We start from the raw sequence: 18,935 nt of genomic DNA, 5'->3' as shown, positions 1-18,935 counted from the left end.
AACGGGACTACAAAATATCTCAAAAGTTACCTGTAAACTTTGCCAAAACATTTCAAACTACTTGTGTAATACAACTTTAGGTATATTTTAATATAAATAATCGATAAAATTGAAGACTGGATGATCTGTGTTCAATACAGGAGTAAAACAAACTGTAGCATGCTTTTTGGTCACGCGCCTCTATCTAACAGTACACTTCAAGTGACCCTCGTTCAAGATGGCCGTACTTCTTCATTACACACAGGAATAACCTCAACCAATTTCTAAAAACTGTTGACATCCAGTGGAAGCGATAGGAACTGCAAGAAGGTCCCTTAGAAATCTGGATTCCCAATGAAAACTCATTGAAAAGAGTGACTTAAAAAAAATCTGAATAGTTTGCCCTCTGGGTTTCGCCTGCTAAATAAGTTCTGTTATACTCACAGACATGATTCAAACAGTTTTAGAAACTTCAGTGTTTTCTATACCAATCTACTAATAATATGCATATGTTATCTTCTGGGGATGAGTAGCAGGCAGTTGAATTTGGGCATGCATTTCATCCGGACGTGAAAATACTGCTGCCTGTCACCAAGAAGTTAAGACATGAAGGTCAGTCAACTTTTAAAGTTCTTGACATTTTCCTTTTATCTAAAGTGCAGTCGCTAAAACCAAGCACTATGATGAAACTGACTCTCATAAGGACTGCCACAGGAAAGGAAGACCCAGAGTTATTTTTGCTGCAGAGGATAAGTTCATTAGTTGCAGCCCAAATAAATGCTTCAGAGTTCAAGTAACACACACATATCATCATAAACTGTTCAGAGGAGACTGCGTGAAGGAGACCTTCATGGTTGAATTGCTGCAAAGAAACCACTACTAACTAAAGGACACCAATAAGAAAAATAGACTTGCTTGGGCCAAGACACACGAGCAATGGACATTAGACTGGTGAAATCTGTCCTTTGGCCTGATGGTTCCAACCGCTGTTTCTTTGTGAGACGTAGAGTAGGTGAACGGATGATCTCGGCATGTGTGGTTCCCACTGTGAAGCATGGAGGAGGTGGTGTGGGGGTGTTTTGCCAGTGACACTGTCAGTGAATTATTTAGAATTCAAGGTACTCTTAACCAGCATGGCTACCACAGCATTCTGCAGCTTTACGCCATCCCATCTGGTTTGCTCTTAGTAGGACCATAATTTGTTTTTCAACAGAACAATGACCCAAAACACACCTCCCAGGCTGTGTAAGGGCTATTTGACCAAGAAGGAGAGTGATGGAGTGCTGCATCAGATGACCTGGCCTCAACAATCCCCCGACCTCAACCCAATTGAGATGTTTGGGATGAGTTGGACCATAGAGTGACGGAAAAGCAGCCAACGAGTGCTCAGTATATATGGGAACACATTCAAGACGGTTGGAAAATCATTATAGGTGAAGTTGGTTGAGAGAATGCCAAGAGTGTGCAAAGCTGTCAAAGGGTGAATATTTTGATTTAACACTTTTGGTTACTACATGATTCCATATGTGTTATTTCATAGTTTTAATGTCTTCACTATTATTCTACAATGTAGAAAATAGTAAAAAAAAATAAAGAAACCCTTGATTGAGTTGGTGTGTCCAAATTAGAGGTCGACCGATTTTATGATTTTTCAACGACGATACCGATTTTATTGGAGGACAAAAAAAGCTGATACCGAATATTTATTATTTATTTGTAATAATGACAATTACAACAATACTGAATGAACACTTATTTTAACTTAATATAATACATCAATAAAATCAGTTTAGCCTCAAATAAATAATGAAACATGTTCAATTTGGTTTAAATAATGCAAAAACAAAGTGTTGGAGAAGAAAGTAAAAGTGCAATATGTGCCATGTAAGAAAGCTAACGTTTAAGTTCCTTGCTCAGAACATGAGAACATATGAAAGCTGGTGGTTCCTTTTAACATGAGTCTTCAATATTCCCAGGTAAGAAGTTTTAGGTTGTAGTTATTATAGGAATTACAGGGATATTTCTTTCTATACCATTTGTATTTCATTAACCTTTGACTATTGGATGTTCTTTATAGGCACTTTAGTATTGCCAGTGTAACAGTATAGCTTACGTACCTCTCCTCATTCCTACCTGGGCTCGAACCAGGAACACAACGACAACAGCCACCCTCGAAGCAGCGTTACCCATGCAGAGCAAGGGGAACAACTACTCCAAGTTTTAGAGCGAGTGACGTTTGAAACGCTATTAGCGCGCACCCCGCTAACTAGCTAGCCATTTCACATCACGTCGTTACACCAGCCTAATCTCGGGAGTTGATAGGCTTGAAGTCATAAACAGCGGAGCTGCTGGCAAAACGCACGAAAGTGCTGTTAGCATTCATTCAAATGAGCCTGCTGGTGCCTACCATCGCTCAGTCAGACTGCTCTATCAAATCATAGACTTAATTATAACATAATAACACACAGAAATGGGAGCCTCAGGTCATTATGGTCGAATCCGGAAACTATCATCTCGAAAACAAGACGTTTATTCTTTCAGTGAAATACGGAACCGTTCCGTATTTTATCTAACGGGTGGCATCCATCAGTCTAAATATTCCTGTTACATTGCACAACCTTCAATGTTATGTCATAATTACGTAAAATTCTGGCAAATTAGTTCGCAATGAGCCAGGCTGCCCAAACTGTTGCATATACCCTGACTCTGCGTGCAATGAAAGCAATAGATGTGACAATTTCACCTGGTTAATATTGCCTGCTGACCTGGATTTCTTTTAGCTAAATATGCAGGTTTAAAAATATATATATACTTCTGTGTATTGATTTTCAGGATGGCATTGGTGTTTATGGTTAGGTACTCTTTGGAGCAACGACCGTCCTTTTTCGCGAATGTGCACTGCATCGATTATACGCTAGATAAACTAGTAATATCATCAACCATGTGTAGTTATAACTAGTGATTATGATTGAATAAGTTTAATGCTAGCTAGCAACTTACCTTGGCGTCTTACTGCATTCGCGTAACAGGCGGGCTCCTCGTGAGGCAGGTGGTTAGAGCGTTGGACTAGTTAACCGTAAGGTTGCAAGATTGAATCCCTGAGCTGACAAGGTAAAAATCTGTCGTTCTGCCCCTGAACAAGGCAGTTAACCCACCATTCCTAGGCCATCATTGAAAATAAGAATGTGTTTTTAACTGACTTGCCTAGTTAAATAAAGGTTAAATAAAGGCGGAAAAAAAATCTGCAAAATCGGTGTCCAGAAATTTCCGATTGTTATGAAAACTTGAAATCGGCCCTAATTAATCGGCCATTCCGATTAATCGGTCCACCTCTAGTCCAAACCTTTGACTGGTACTGTGTATGTTTTACTTTTTGGTACATTTATATTTTACACTCCAGATACACACTTATATAAACAAACAACAACTTAGACACTTTCGAACAATGTCTAAATAGTATCTGCCCAATGCATTATTGTTTGCCATGTGGCCTTAAATTGTACCAGTTAGTTTTTCTTGGTCACCCATGCTATTTCAATATTTAATAATAAATCATTTAGATTTTTCCATTGTGTTTATGATGGGAGTTTGATTGTCTTTTATTATACATTTTTTCCAGATGAGTGATGACTAGAGAATCATCCAGCCCATTGTATCTCATTACACCCCTAATGACTTGAAATATGCAGACAGATGGATTAAAAGTATGTTTATATTGTAATACTTCTGACAGCCAACTTTCTACCTCTGCCCACAACTTCCGGACTTTATAGCATTCTCATAAATCATGGACTGTTTAATTATTATTTGTTTTACACTTAAGACATGACTCTGCCATTGTGCTGTAGAATTTGTGAATTTTGTCTCTTGTATAATAAATTCAATACGGTTAAGGTAACTAATTTTGTTAGTTATGCTCCAACTTTCCCTCCATCTTGTGCCAACATCAGTTATTTTTTTAGTCTAAGTTCCAGTAGTTCATATTTTTTTCCTAAAAGATTGTCAGTAGGATATGCTCTCTGCAGGCTCTCATGCACTAGTGAATGACTGCTCCACATCTTAATGATATATGTCACTCCAGGGAAATGGGTTGAAGGCATTTCTGTTTTATGTAATATTCTAACTTTGTTTTGTTATCCTCACATATAATACACACAACTACAGGAACATTTGTTTAAGTGACGTTTTGAACCAGGCCGTGTCATTCCCCATCTAGAGAACAACCGGTCCTAGAGTGTGTTGCCAGACTGGATTTTCCCCTGTGCACTGAATTATTTTTTTGGTGTCCTGTTGAGTTGATCCCTCTCCACTTCCTCTCTGGGCTGGACTGACAAAGCTGTGTGCGTAATCCTGGTCTCACTGTCAGGTTAAGCACTTCTCCACTTCCTGCTCATGCTCTTCTTCTCATTCTTTTTTTTTTTCATTTGCAAATGGGCCTACAATCTGTTTGCTCTGGCCAGGTAAGGAAGAGTGCCTCGGTCCCTGGGCAAACATTTACACTCACACTTAAGGCCTCCAGTCCCAGGCAGCTACTGGTTGTCTGGAGCCCTTCTCACATGTGACTTTAAAGAAGGCCCCACCAGACCACAGCAGCATTGAAGTGTATGTTGCACTGGGGGTAACGGTTAGCGTGGAACTACCCTGCAAGTGTCATGTTTTTCTTTGGTTATTGGTGTTTTTAGCATTCTTCGCTAGAAGCAGTAATCGGAGGCAGAAATTAAAAGCGCAAGCCACTGGCAATTAAACGCTTCAGAGACGTGGCTAGAAACTCTTGAAATGGATTTAAAGACACTTCAGCATTGCAAGCTCACTTCACTCACTCACTATAGCATATCTTATTGATTACAGTGGGTACTTTTCATCCACGCATTAAAAATGCTGATATGCTTATGCTAAATATCCAGTATAATCTGTACCTACATTTGGGCCTCTAACTCTCTCCCTCTCTGTGGTTTGTTACAGGTGTATGTGGCCTTATCGTTCCTCAGGAGGACATGCCCTTCTGTGACTCGGGCATCTGCCCTGATATCATCATGAACCCGCACGGCTACCCCTCCAGAATGACGGTACGGTACCACCACACAATTCAACATCACCTATTCTTTGCTTTGGGGGATACAAGGACCCACTCATGGGAACTGAATGTGAAATGTCAAAATATCCCAAGGTTCACCTGGCTTTTAACTTGTGCGAAAAATGAATTGTTTTGTTAAGAGTTTATAGTTTAAAACCTAGCCCCCAAAGCCTTCGACAGCTCTCACTCACTTTCTCCACTTAATTTATTTGATACACAAGCAGAAGCCCAACTCTCATTCTTCAAGTTTCAATTGGCTCTTTTTTAGACAAAGTGCTCATTATTCCCCCCACTCTATTGGCTGGAGTATCATTGGCCTCCAGAACACATGTCCATTGGCTGGGCTTGGACTCCCGAGTGGTGTAGCGATATGAGGCACTGCTTCTCAGTGCAGGAGGCGTCGCTACAGTCCCTGGTTTGAATCCAGGCTATATCACTTCCAGCTGTCATTTGGGTGGTCCCATAGGGTGGCGCACAATTGGCCCAGTGTCGCCGGGATAGGCCACAATCGTAAATAAGAACTTGTTCTTAACTGACTTGCCTAGTTAAATAAATGAAAAAACGCCCATTGACAACAGTAAGCAGGCAATCTTACTGTTCACTATAGGGCTGGGCGATATTGCCCAAATCTCATATCCCGATAACAATGCATATCACGATATAGCACATTTTCTGTAAATTCAATGAATAAATAGTATGTTTTTAATGACCACACGTAAAGGCCTTTTTCTTATTACATGTTGAATTATACTCAACAAATAAAAGGTACTTACTCATTTGATTATTTCTCCTTTTATTTAGAACATCTGTGCAAATTTTCAATTAAGCATGTAACAATATTAATGTATAAAATCTAAAGGTAAATAAACACTTCAACTATAGTTGCAAACAAAATGGAGACCTAAAAAATATTTATTTCTGGGAGCTTGCATGTTATTTTGGCATTAATACGTGTCCCATATCAAATCAAATCAAATCAAATCAAATTTTATTTGTCACATACACATGGTTAGCAGATGTTAATGCGAGTGTAGCGAAATGCTTGTGCTTCTAGTTCCGACAATGCAGTAATAACAAGTAATCTAACTAACAATTCCAAAACTACTGTCTTGTACACAGTGTAAGGGGATAAAGAATATGTACATAAGGATATATGAATGAGTGATGGTACAGAGCAGCATAGGCAAGATACAGTAGATGGTATCGGGTACAGTATGTACAAATGAGATGAGTATGTAAACAAAGTGGCATAGTATAGTATAAAGTGGCTAGTGATACATGTATTACATAAGGATACCGTCGATGATATAGAGTACAGTATATACGTATGCGTATGAGATGAATAATGTAGGGTAAGTAACATTTATATAAGGTAGCATTGTTTAAAGTGGCTAGTGATATATTTACATCATTTCCCATCAATTCCCATTATTAAAGTGGCTGGAGTTGAGTCAGTGTCAGTGTGTTGGCAGCAGCCACTCAGTGTTAGTGGTGGCTGTTTAACAGTCTGATGGCCTTGAGATAGAAGCTGTTTTTCAGTCTCTCGGTCCCAGCTTTGATGCACCTGTACTGACCTCGCCTTCTGGATGATAGCGGGGTGAACAGGCAGTGGCTCGGGTGGTTGATGTCCTTGATGATCTTTATGGCCTTCCTGTGACATCGGGTGGTGTAGGTGTCCTGGAGGGCAGGTAGTTTGCCCCCGGTGATGCGTTGTGCAGACCTCACTACCCTCTGGAGAGCCTTACGGTTGAGGGCGGTGCAGTTGCCATACCAGGCGGTGATACAGCCCGCCAGGATGCTCTCGATTGTGCATCTGTAGAAGTTTGTGAGTGCTTTTGGTGACAAGCCGAATTTCTTCAGCCTCCTGAGGTTGAAGAGGCGCTGCTGCGCCTTCTTCACGATGCTGTCTGTGTGAGTGGACCAATTCAGTTTGTCTGTGATGTGTATGCCGAGGAACTTAAAACTTGCTACCCTCTCCACTACTGTTCCATCGATGTGGATAGGGGGGTGTTCCCTCTGCTGTTTCCTGAAGTCCACAATCATCTCCTTAGTTTTGTTGACGTTGAGTGTGAGGTTGTTTTCCTGACACCACACTCCGAGGGCCCTCACCTCCTCCCTGTAGGCCGTCTCATCGTTGTTGGTAATCAAGCCTACCACTGTTGTGTCGTCCGCAAACTTGATGATTGAGTTGGAGGCGTGCGTGGCCACGCAGTCGTGGGTGAACAGGGAGTACAGGAGAGGGCTCAGAACGCAACCTTGTGGGGCCCCAGTGTTGAGGATCAGCGGGGAGGAGATGTTGTTGCCTACCCTCACCACCTGGGGGCGGCCCGTCAGGAAGTCCAGTACCCAGTTGCACAGGGCGGGGTCGAGACCCAGGGTCTCGAGCTTGATGACGAGCTTGGAGGGTACTATGGTGTTGAATGCCGAGCTGTAGTCGATGAACAGCATTCTCACATAGGTATTCCTCTTGTCCAGATGGGTTAGGGCAGTGTGCAGTGTGGTTGAGATTGCATCGTCTGTGGACCTATTTGGGCGGTAAGCAAATTGGAGTGGGTCTAGGGTGTCAGGTAGGGTGGAGGTGATATGGTCCTTGACTAGTCTCTCAAAGCACTTCATGATGACGGATGTGAGTGCTACGGGGCGGTAGTCATTTAGCTCAGTTACCTTAGCTTTCTTGGGAACAGGAACAATGGTGGCCCTCTTGAAGCATGTGGGAACAGCAGACTGGTATAGGGATTGATTGAATATGTCCGTGAACACACCGGCCAGCTGGTCTGCGCATGCTCTGAGGGCGCGGCTGGGGATGCCATCTGGGCCTGCAGCCTTGCGAGGGTTAACACGTTTAAATGTCTTACTCACCTCGGCTGCAGTGAAGGAGAGACCGCATGTTTTCGTTGCAGGCCGTGTCAGTGGCACTGTATTGTCCTCAAAGCGGGCAAAAAAGTTATTTAGTCTGCCTGGGAGCAAGACATCCTGGTCCGTGACTGGGCTGGGTTTCTTCCTGTAGTCCGTGATTGACTGTAGACCCTGCCACATGCCTCTTGTGTCTGAGCCGTTGAATTGAGATTCTACTTTGTCTCTGTACTGGCGCTTAGCTTGTTTGATAGCCTTGCGGAGGGAATAGCTGCACTGTTTGTATTCGGTCATGTTACCAGACACCTTGCCCTGATTAAAAGCAGTGGTTCGCGCTTTCAGTTTCACACGAATGCTGCCATCAATCCACGGTTTCTGGTTAGGGAATGTTTTAATCGTTGCTATGGGAACGACATCTTCAACGCACGTTCTAATGAACTTGCACACCGAATCAGCGTATTCGTCAATGTTGTTATCTGACGCAATACGAAACATCTCCCAGTCCACGTGATGGAAGCAGTCTTGGAGTGTGGAGTCAGCTTGGTCGGACCAGCGTTGGACAGACCTCAGCGTGGGAGCCTCTTGTTTTAGTTTCTGTCTGTAGGCAGGGATCAACAAAATGGAGTCGTGGTCAGCTTTTCCGAAAGGGGGGCGGGGCAGGGCCTTATATGCGTCGCGGAAGTTAGAGTAACAATGGTCCAAGGTCTTTCCTCCCCTGGTTGCGCAATCGATATGCTGATAAAATTTGGGGAGTCTTGTTTTCAGATTAGCCTTGTTAAAATCCCCAGCTACAATGAATGCAGCCTCCGGATAAATTGTTTCCAGTTTGCAGAGAGTTAAATAAAGTTCGTTCAGAGCCATCGATGTGTCTGCTTGGGGGGGGATATATACGGCTGTGATTATAATCGAAGAGAATTCTCTTGGTAGATAATGCGGTCTACATTTGATTGTGAGGAATTCTAAATCAGGTGAACAGAAGGATTTGAGTTCCTGTATGTTTCTTTCATCGCACCATGTCACGTTAGTCATAAGGCATACGCCCCCGCCCCTCTTTTTACCAGAAAGATGTTTTTTCCTGTCTGCGCGATGCGTGGAGAAACCTGTTGGCTGCACCGCTTCGGATTGCGTCTCTCCAGTAAGCCACGTTTCCGTGAAGCAAAGAACGTTACAGTCTCTGATGTCCCTCTGGAATGCTACCCTTGCTCGGATTTCATCAACCTTGTTGTCAAGAGACTGGACATTGGCAAGAAGAATGCTAGGGAGTGGTGTGCGCTGTGCCCGTCTCCGGAGTCTGACCAGAAGACCGCCTCGTTTCCCTCTCTTTCGGAGTCGTTTTTTTGGGTCGCTGCATAGGATCCACTCCGTTGTCCTGTTCGTAAGGCAGAACACAGGATCCGCGTCGCGAAAAACATATTCTTGGTCGTACTGATGGTGAGTTGATGCTGATCTTATATTCAGTAGTTCTTCTCGACTGTATGTAATGAAACCTAAGATGACCTGGGGTACTAATGTAAGAAATAACACGTAAAAAAACAAAAAACTGCATAGTTTCCTAGGAACGCGAAGCGAGGCGGCCATCTCTGTCGGCGCCGGAATTTGGTACCTTGGGTCGAGTGTTGCCACCAACTCACGAAACCCCTATTTCTGGACCGTGTAAATTGGGGCCATGTCTTTGCAGATGTAAATTGTAACGGCAGCTGTTATCTCCTTCCATCTTCGTTATTCTTTTCCATATAGTGTGCCGCGTGCAAAAGCCTCTTGCAATGTCTGAGTCGGGGGTTTGTTTTGAGCACTCGACTACATTTCACATGATTATTGCGTAGGTGGTAAGAGGTTAGTAGTGTTTGAGCCTGTTGTCGAGACCGGCCTGCAGCATGTTTTGCAGAGGATGGTTTTCTGGAGAAACGCATTTCATGCAATTCTACATCATTTTAGAAGACTGGAGACTTGAGCAGAATATTTTTTAATACCTCAAGTGATTGAAATTACAGGCTACATTAACACTGACAATCTGAGGTCAACAAAAACAACCTTGAATCCATCAATAGTCTAGGCCTAGGTGTGTAAAGACAGAAATATTGTACAATATGAAGAGGACATTACAGTTCCAGTTTCACTGACTCACCCAATGATGCGCAGCTCACTCACCGGTGATGGCCAATTCGCTTGTGCCAAAAGCTTCTCTTGTTTTACTTTGTAAAGTGCTGTTCGCTCAATAGACCTATTTGGAAGAAGCTTCTGTCTTGGTAGCCTAAAGACCGATTTAGTTTTTTTTCAGTAGGATCCATTTGCTTCCCAACCTGTATTTGAAATATTGCAAAAGGCTGTTTTTGTCTGCATGCTGTTCAATTCAGATCAAACTTTATTTGTCACATGCACTGAATACAATAAGTCTAGACTTCACCATGAAATGCTTACTTACAAGCCCTTAACTCTTCTTGAACTGCACTGTTGGTAAAACATTTTTTTTGCCAAGTAGACTAAAATAAAAGTAACACAATTTAAGAATAACAATAATGAGGCTATATACAGGGGGCACCGGTACCAAGTCAGTGTGCGGGGGTACAGGCTAGTTGAGATTACATGTAGGTGGGGGTGAAGTGACTATGCATAGATAACAAGCAAACTGCGAGTAGCAGCAGTGCACAAAGGGGGGGGGGGGAGGGGGGGAGGGGGGGTTGGGTCGATGTAAATTGTCCGGTGGTGATTTTTATTAATTGTTCAGCAGTCTTATGGCTTGGGGATAGAAGCTTTTGAGGAGCCTTTTTGTCTTAGACTTGGCACTCCGGAATCTGCGGTAGCAGAGAGAACAGTCTAACTTGGGTGACTGGATTCTCTGACAATTTTATGGGCTTTCCTCTGACACCGCCTATTATTTAGGTCCTGGATGGCAGGAACATTGGTCCCAGTGATGTACTGGGCCGTTCGCACTACCATCTGTGGTACCTTAAGGTCTGATGCCGAGCAGTTGCCGTACCAGGCGGTGACGCAAACGGTCAGGATGCTCTCGATGGTGCAGCTGTAGAACCTTTTTACATGGGTCCCCAGATCCTCAAATCTTTTCAGTTTCCTGAGGGGGAAAAGGTTTTGCCGTGCCCTCTTCACGACTGTCTTGGTGTGTTTGGACCATGATAGTTCGTTGGTGATGTGGACACCAAGTTACTTAACTCTTGACCTGCTCCACTACAGCCTGTCGATGTCAATGGGGGCCTGTTCAGCCTGTCTTTTCTTGTAGTCCACAATCGGCTCCTTTGTCTTGCACACTTTGAGGGAGAGGTTGTTGTCCTGGCACCACACTGCCAGTTCTCTGACCTCCCTATAGGCCATCTCATCGTTGTCAGTGATCAGGCCTACCACTGTTGCCTACTCTTACCACATGGGGGCGGCCCGTCAGAAAGTCCAGGATCCAGTTGCAGAGGGAGGTGTTTAGTCCCAGAGTCCTTAGCTTAGTGATGAGCTTCATGGGCACTATGGTGTTGAATGCTGAGCTGTAGTCAATGAACAGCATTCTCACATAGGTGTTCCTTTTGTCCAGGTGAGAAAGGGCAGTGTGGAGTGCGATTGAGATTGCATCATCTGTTGGGGCGGTATGCGAATTGGAGTGGGTCTATGGTGTCCGGGAGGATGCTGTTGATGTGAGCCATGGCCAGCCTTTCAAAGCACTTAATGGCTACTGATGTGAGTGCCATGGGGTGGTAATCATTTAGGCAGGTTACCTTAGCTTCCTTGGGCACAGGGACTATGGTGGTCTGCTTGAAACATGTAGGTATTACAGACTCGGTAAGGGAGAGGTTGAAAATGTAAATGAAGACTCTTGACAGTTGGTCCGTGCATGCTTTGAGTACATGTCCTGGTAATCCGTCTGGCCCAGCGGCTTTGAAAGTTGACCTGTTGAGCGTTATCACACAGTTATCCAGAACAGCTGGTGCTCTCGTGCATGCTTCAGTGTAGCTTGCCTCTAAGCAAGCATAAAGGGCATTTTGGTTGTCTTGTAGGCTGGCGTCAGTGGGCAGCTCATGTCTGGGTTTCCCTTTGTAGTCTGTAATCGTTTCAAGCCTTGTCAGAGCCGGTGTAGTCGGATTCAATCTTTATCCTGTATTGATGCTTTGCTTGTTTGATGGTTCATCTGAGGGCATAGCGGGATTTCTTATAAGCGTCTCGATTAGTCTCCCACTCCTTGAAAGCGTTAGGTCTAGCCTTTAACTCGGTGCGCATGTTGCCTGTAATCCATGGCTTCTGGTTGGGATATGTACGTACAGTCACTGTGGGGATGATGTTGTCAATGCACTTATTGATGAAGCCGATGACCGAGGTGGTGTACTCCTCAATGCCATTGGATGAATCCAGGAACATATTCCAGTCTGTGCTTGCGAAACAGTCCTGTCCTAGCATCTGTCATCTGACCACTTCCGTATTGAGCGAGTCACTGGTTCTTCCTGCTTTAGTTTTTGCTTAAAAGACGGAATCGGGAGGATAGAATTATGGTCAGATTTGCCAAATGGAGGGTGGGGGAGAGGTGGTCTAGGATTTTATTTTTCTATGGTTGCACATGTGACATGCTGGTAAAAATTTGGTAAAACTGATTTAAGTTTGCCTGCATTAAAGTCCCTGGCCACTAGGACCGCCACTTCTGAGTGAGCATTTTCTTGTTTACTTTTGGCCTTGTAGAGTTGGTTGAGAGCGGTCTTAGTGCCAGCTTCGTTCTGTGGCGGTAAGTAGACTGCTACGAATAATATAGACAGTGTGGTCTACAGCTTATCATAAAGTACTCTTCCTCAGGTGAGCAATACCTTAAACTTCTTTAATATTAGACATTGCAAACCAGCTGTTATTGACAAATGCACACACACCCACCCCTCGTCTTACCAGAGGTAGAGTCTCTGTTCTGCCGGTGCATGGAAAATCCTGCTAGCTCTATTGTCTGCATCTTCATTCAGCCACGTCTCAGGGGAACATAAGATGTTAGTTTTTAATATCCCGTTGGTAGGATAATCTTAATCGTAGGTCATACATTTTATTTTCCAATGATTGCACGTTAGCAAGAAGAACGGGTGGGAGTTTACTCGCTTGCCTCCAGATTCTCAGGAGGCTGCCCGATCTGCTCCCCTTTTCCTCAATCTTTTCTTCATGCGAAAGGCGGGTATCTGGGCCTGTTCCCGTGAAAGCAGGATATCCTTCTTGTCGGACTCGTTAAAGGAAAACTTTTTTTTCCCAGTCCGCGGTGAGTAATCGCTGTTCTGATGTCCATAATTATTTTCGGTTATAAGAGACGGTAGCAGCAACATTATGTACATAATAAGTTAAAAAATAAGTTGTGCTAAAAAACTAACAAAATGGCCTCCCGGGTGGCGCAGTGGTTAAGGGCTGCAGCGCCAGCTGTGCCATCAGAGTCCCTGGGTTCGCGCCCAGGCTCTTTCGTAACCGGCCGCGACCGGGAGGTCCGTGGGGCGACGCACAATTGGCCTAGCGTCGTCCGGGTTAGGGAGGGATTGGACGGTAGGGATCTCCTTGTCTTATCGCGCACCAGCGACTCCTGTGGCGGGCCGGGCGCAGTGCGCGCTAGCCAAGGTTGCCAGGTGCACGGTGTAGCCTCCGACACATTGGTGCGGCTGGCTTCCGGGTTGGATGCGCGCTGTGTTAAGAAGCAGTACGGCTGGTTGGGTTGTGTATCGGAGGACGCATGACATTCAGCCTTCGTCTCTCCCGAGCCCGTACGGGAGTTGTAGCAATGAGACAAGATAGTAGCTACTACAACAATTGGATACCACGAAATTGGGGAGAAAAAGGGGTAAAATTAAAATAAAAAAACTAACAAAATAGCACAATTGGTTGGGAGAATGTAAAACGTCAGCCATGTTTTTCGGCCCCATCATCATTTGACACTGACAGATTTGCTGCCCGTTCCCAACTATTGTTGTTGGGCTAAACACAATCCACAGCTGGGCAATTTTTTTAAGAAGCATTATTGAATGTCTTTCTTTCTGAACAGACCGCAGTAATATTTGGCAAATGTATTTCAATTTATCAAGCATGCTGGGGCACCTCCAGCACCCTTCCCACGGCTATGATTCTATAAGGAAATAAATTATGTGCAACATTGGAGGGATGAAAGTTGCAGGCTCATGTCTATCAGAGCAGAGGGGGGAGAGAGAACAGTCAAAAAGTGTTTGTTATTCTAGTTCTGTGAGCGATACAGATGCGCTTCTCACTCACCACAGCAATTGCCATGGTCTATATTGGCTACAATGTTAATCACACCATAAACTAAACCCAGGCTGGCCCAACACTAATCAATTCTTGGAATATCAGGCACGTTTTTATAGTTTTTTTCGGTGTCAAGCGAATTAGAGAACTTGAATTAAGCACTTACACTGTCTCTGTTTACATTTGTTTTATATACAGTTTAATTTGATCTGCCTTGTTGACAGTAGTCCCTTATCATTGGCTAGCGTTGTCATGGACAGGACACATCAATGGTTGGCCGGCGAGGATGATCATATGTGCTAAAGTTAGAGGTCAGAGGGTCCTTCTGCCTGTGACCTTAGTGGTAGCTACTGCTCTGCACAACCCACAACAGCCACACTCCTGCTGGGTTTTTGTTTCTCTCTGGCCCTTAATTGATCAATCAAAGTTATTGATTAGCTAGAGAATGCACACACTGGTTAGCCAGTTCTAAATTGGTCTCATTAAAATAAGGACATAAACCACTGAACCTGTAGGCCTGTAACAGTAAATGCTCTACAACACAACTGTTATTAGATAAAAGAGCAATCTTAAACAGTTGTGTTCATTATCATCATGAAACATCCTCTCACTGTCAACTGTGTTTATTTTCAGCAAACTTAACGTAAACATATTTGTATGAACATAAGATTCAACAACTGAGACATAAACTGAACAAGTTCCACAGACATGTGACTAACATAAATGGAATGTATCCCTGAACAAGTGGCGGAATCAAAAGTACCAGTCGGTATCTGGTGTGGCCACCAGCTGCATTAAGTACTGCAGCGCATCTCCTCCTCATGGACTGCACCAGATTTGCCAGTTCTTGCTGTGAGATGTTGCCCCACTCTTCCACCAAGGCACCTGCAAGTTCCAGGACATTTCTGGGGCGAATGGCCCTAGCCATCACCCTCTGATCCAACAGGTCCCAGACGTGCTCAATGGGATTGAGATCCGGGCTCTTCGCTGGCCATGGCAGAACACTGACGTTCCTGTCTTGCTTGAAATCACGCACAGAATGAGTATGGCTGGTGGCATTGTCATTCTGGCGGGTCATGTCAGAATGAGCTTGCAGGAAGGGTACCACATGAGATTGCCTGCAATGACAACAAGCTCAATCCGATGATGCTGTGACACACCGCTCCAGACCATGACGGACCCTCCACCTCCAAATCGATCCCGCTCCAGAGTACAGGCCTCGGTGTAATGCTCGTTCCTTCGACGATAAACGTGAATCCGACCATCACCCCTGGTGAGACAAAACCGTGACTCGTCAGCACTTTTTGTCAGTCCTGTCTGGTCCAGTGACTGTGGGTTTGTGCCCATAGGCAACATTTTTGCCGGTGATGTCTGGTGAGGACCTGCCTTACAACAGGCCTACAAGCCCTCAGTCCAGCCTATTGCAGACAGTCTGAGCACTGCTGGAGGGATAATGCATTCCTGGTGTAACTCGGGCAGTTGTTGTTGCCATCCTGTACCTGTCTCGCAGGTGTAACGTTTGGATGTACCAATCCTGTGCAGGTGTTGTTACACGTGGTCTGCCACTGCGAGGACGATCAGCTGTTCGTCCTGTCTCCCTGTAGCGCTGTCTTAGGCGCTACAGGGCGCTAAAAGTGCTCACAGTACGGACATTGCAATTTATTGCCCTGGCCACATCTGCATGCCTCCTTGCGGCATGTCTAAGGCACGTTCACGCAGATGAGCAGGGACCTGGGCATCTTTCTTTTTGGTGTTTTTCAGAGTCAGTCGAAAAGCCTCTTTAGTGTCCTAAGTTTTCAGAACTGTGACCTTAATTGCCTACCGTCTTAACGACCGTTCCACAGGTGCATGTTCATTAATTGTTTATGGTTCGTTGAACAAGCATGGGAAACAGTGTTTAAACATTTTACAATGAAGATCTGAAGTTATTTGGATTTTTACGAATTATCTTTGAAAGACCGTGTCCTGAAAAAGGGATGTTTATTTTTTTGCTGAGTTTATGTACTGTCTTGAAATGATTGTGATGAGACTAGTTGTATTCATTAGAGTACACCGTAGCAAAATGTTTAGAAAATTAGCATTCCTTATCGGACAAGTTCAGGTAGTCCCTCCCATTTTGAGTCAGTTTTTTTGCCCTGTTAGGGTCCTATTCATTAGGCACCAATCTCCTCCACCAGGTGGGGAAGCTGATTGAGCTGCTGGCTGGTAAAGCGGGGGTGATGGACGGGAGGTTCCACTACGGCACGGCCTTCGGGGGCAGCAAGGTAAAGGACGTGTGCGAGGACCTGATCCGCTATGGGTACAACTACCAGGGCAAGGATTACGTCACCTCGGGCATCACTGGGTAAACACACAGACATGTTTTGAGTAGGAGACATGGAATGGATGAGTGTATGTTAGCCTGGTTAAATTGTACTGTTTGATACAAGAAGTGAAACAATGGTTAGTCCATTGTTCAGTCTGGTTTAACCAGGCTAGTTGTATTTATCAATGTATACATCATGTATGAGCATTGCAGCATGGCTGCGAACATGACTTCTGTATCCACTGATTTAACAGTATTATTCACTTTATTAGGCAGACCACCCCTTTCATGAAAAATGGTTCGGTCCTACAGACAGTGAGTCAGGTGGCTGTGGCTTGCTATATAAAGCAGGCAGACAGGCATCGAGGAATTCCGTTACTGTTCGATTGAGCGTTAGAATGGTCAAAACGAGTGACCTTAGCGACTTTGAGCTTGGTATGATCGTCGGTGCCAGGCGCGCTGGTTCCAGTATCTCAGAAACGGCCAACCTCCTGTGCTTTTCACTCACGACAGTGTTTAGGGTTTACCGACAATGGTGCGACAAACCAAAAAAAACATCTAGTCAGCAGCAGTCCTGTGGGTGAAAACAGCTTGTTGATAAGGTGAATGGCAAGAATCGTGCAAGCTGACAGGCAGGCCACATAATGGCGAAGTACAAAAGTGGTGTGCCGACCCGGTATTAGATGGGTGTACCTAATAAACTATTATATTATTATTACTATTATAGCCATTCTCTAGCTCTGTTTTTTCAATCCTTGTCCTGGGGACCCAACGGGGGTATACATTGTATTTTTTTCACTAGCACTAACACAGTTGATTCAACTCATCAGGTCTTTGATTTGAATCCGGTGTCTTGGCAAAAACAAAAATGTGCACCTGTTTGGGTCCCCAGGGGTTAGGATTGAGAAACACTGCGCTATCTGTGAAGTCCCAGAATTTGATGGGTTGTTCTCTCCCTCAGAGAGCCAATTGAGGCCTATATCTACTTTGGACCTGTGTATTATCAGAAACTAAAGCACATGGTGCTGGACAAGATGCACGCCAGAGCCCGCGGCCCCCGAGCTGTGCTCACCAGGTAAGATAAATCCCAAAAAGTTATATACAGAGTTTGGCTAACTTTTACTCAGGATGCCATTTTGGTACCTTTTTCCAAATGGTTGGTGATGGAGTAATACCATAGACCCCAAAATGTCTACTTGGTTGTGTTTGTATGATACCTCCCCTATCTAATATTACAGTTTTGTACTCTGTCATATTGAAACTTAAAAATAATTTGTCCACTAAGTACAGAAAGTAATCCATGAGCCATACCTGACCCAATAACCCCCCCCCCCCCCCCCCCCCCCCATCTTACCTGCCGTGTCAAATGCTGCTGTTCACCTCAGACAGCCCACGGAGGGGCGCTCTAGAGACGGAGGCCTACGTCTGGGGGAGATGGAACGTGACTGTCTGATTGGCTACGGTGCCAGCATGTTGCTGCTGGAGCGCCTCATGATCTCCAGTGACGCCTTCGAGGTGGACGTGTGCGGTCAGTGTGGCCTGCTGGGATACTCCGGGTGGTGAGTGTCCTTTTTGGTCCGTCTGTGATTCTGTATAATAGTAGTCAGACTTGACCTTGATGCCAAGGATCTGTTTCCTTGTACTGTAGCTGCAGATTTAGCTGCTTACAACCAATAAAATATTTGATATGTGTGTCTCCAGGTGCCACTACTGTAAGTCCTCCTGTCACGTGTCCTCGTTACGGATACCCTACGCCTGCAAACTGCTCTTCCAGGAGCTGCAGTCCATGAACATCATTCCCCGCCTCAAACTGGCACGCTACAACGAGTAACCTTGTCCCCAGGCATATTGCTACCACATACCGAGTTTGACACAGAGAGGGAGGGAGCTGGCTGTTGGTGGGTGGAGCTAGAAAAGAGACGGACAACAACAAGCGGCATTGATTATCCAAATTGACAACTGTCAATATAATGAAGCAGGAAATACTATAGCACTGTTACAATAATGGAATGTCTACAGTATGTCAGAAAATTAGTTCATGTAAAAGCATACAAAAAGTACTTGTTTTTGTTTGCAGAACAGAAAAATATTGGCTACTGGAATACATTTTTTGGTTTGCTTTTGTTTGACATTTTTTATTGTTTAAATATTTCTAAAACATTTCAAGAGTTTTGAATGCATGTTTAGCTACATTTGTACTTTTTTGACTCTTGTTTTGTTGTGTAATTAATAAACAAATATTATTTCAGGATTTGTTTCACTTTGTATTTTTATTGTGGGCCTCCAATCATCCTTTCAAATAGTTGGAGACATTGTTAAAATATACAGGAACCAAACTCTTCTTGAATGGGATGTTGGACATTACATTTTGAAGTTTCTCTCTTTGATTACAGGTAGTTTTGAATGGTAAAATATGGGCAATAATCTTAAGATAAGGTACATAAGAAATTGGTTGTCATTTAGCAGTATTCTATGACTAAGGATAGCAAATGTGAGGATATTTACATTTGACACAGGATG

General features: G+C 44.2%; 1 protein-coding gene across 1 annotated transcript in view; it reads left to right on the top strand.

Annotated features, from left to right (window-relative positions):
• Positions 1-18,667, top strand: part of LOC139373814 (polymerase (RNA) III (DNA directed) polypeptide B) — a 51,263-nt gene extending 32,596 nt beyond the window's left edge. The window contains exons 24-28 of the mRNA XM_071114838.1: positions 4,942-5,045; positions 16,288-16,454; positions 17,377-17,490; positions 17,801-17,974; positions 18,117-18,667. Coding sequence (XP_070970939.1) covers positions 4,942-5,045; positions 16,288-16,454; positions 17,377-17,490; positions 17,801-17,974; positions 18,117-18,246 — 689 coding nt within the window. The 3' untranslated portion in view covers positions 18,247-18,667. The remainder of the gene's footprint in view (positions 1-4,941; positions 5,046-16,287; positions 16,455-17,376; positions 17,491-17,800; positions 17,975-18,116) is intronic.
• The last annotated feature ends 268 nt before the right edge of the window (positions 18,668-18,935 follow it).

The sequence above is a fragment of the Oncorhynchus clarkii genome, chromosome 2 (genome assembly GCF_045791955.1).
Source record: "Oncorhynchus clarkii lewisi isolate Uvic-CL-2024 chromosome 2, UVic_Ocla_1.0, whole genome shotgun sequence".
Classification (NCBI taxonomy): Eukaryota; Metazoa; Chordata; class Actinopteri; order Salmoniformes; family Salmonidae; genus Oncorhynchus; species Oncorhynchus clarkii.
Note: the sequence above shows the minus strand (reverse complement) of the source record. Positions and strands in the feature narration are given on the sequence as shown.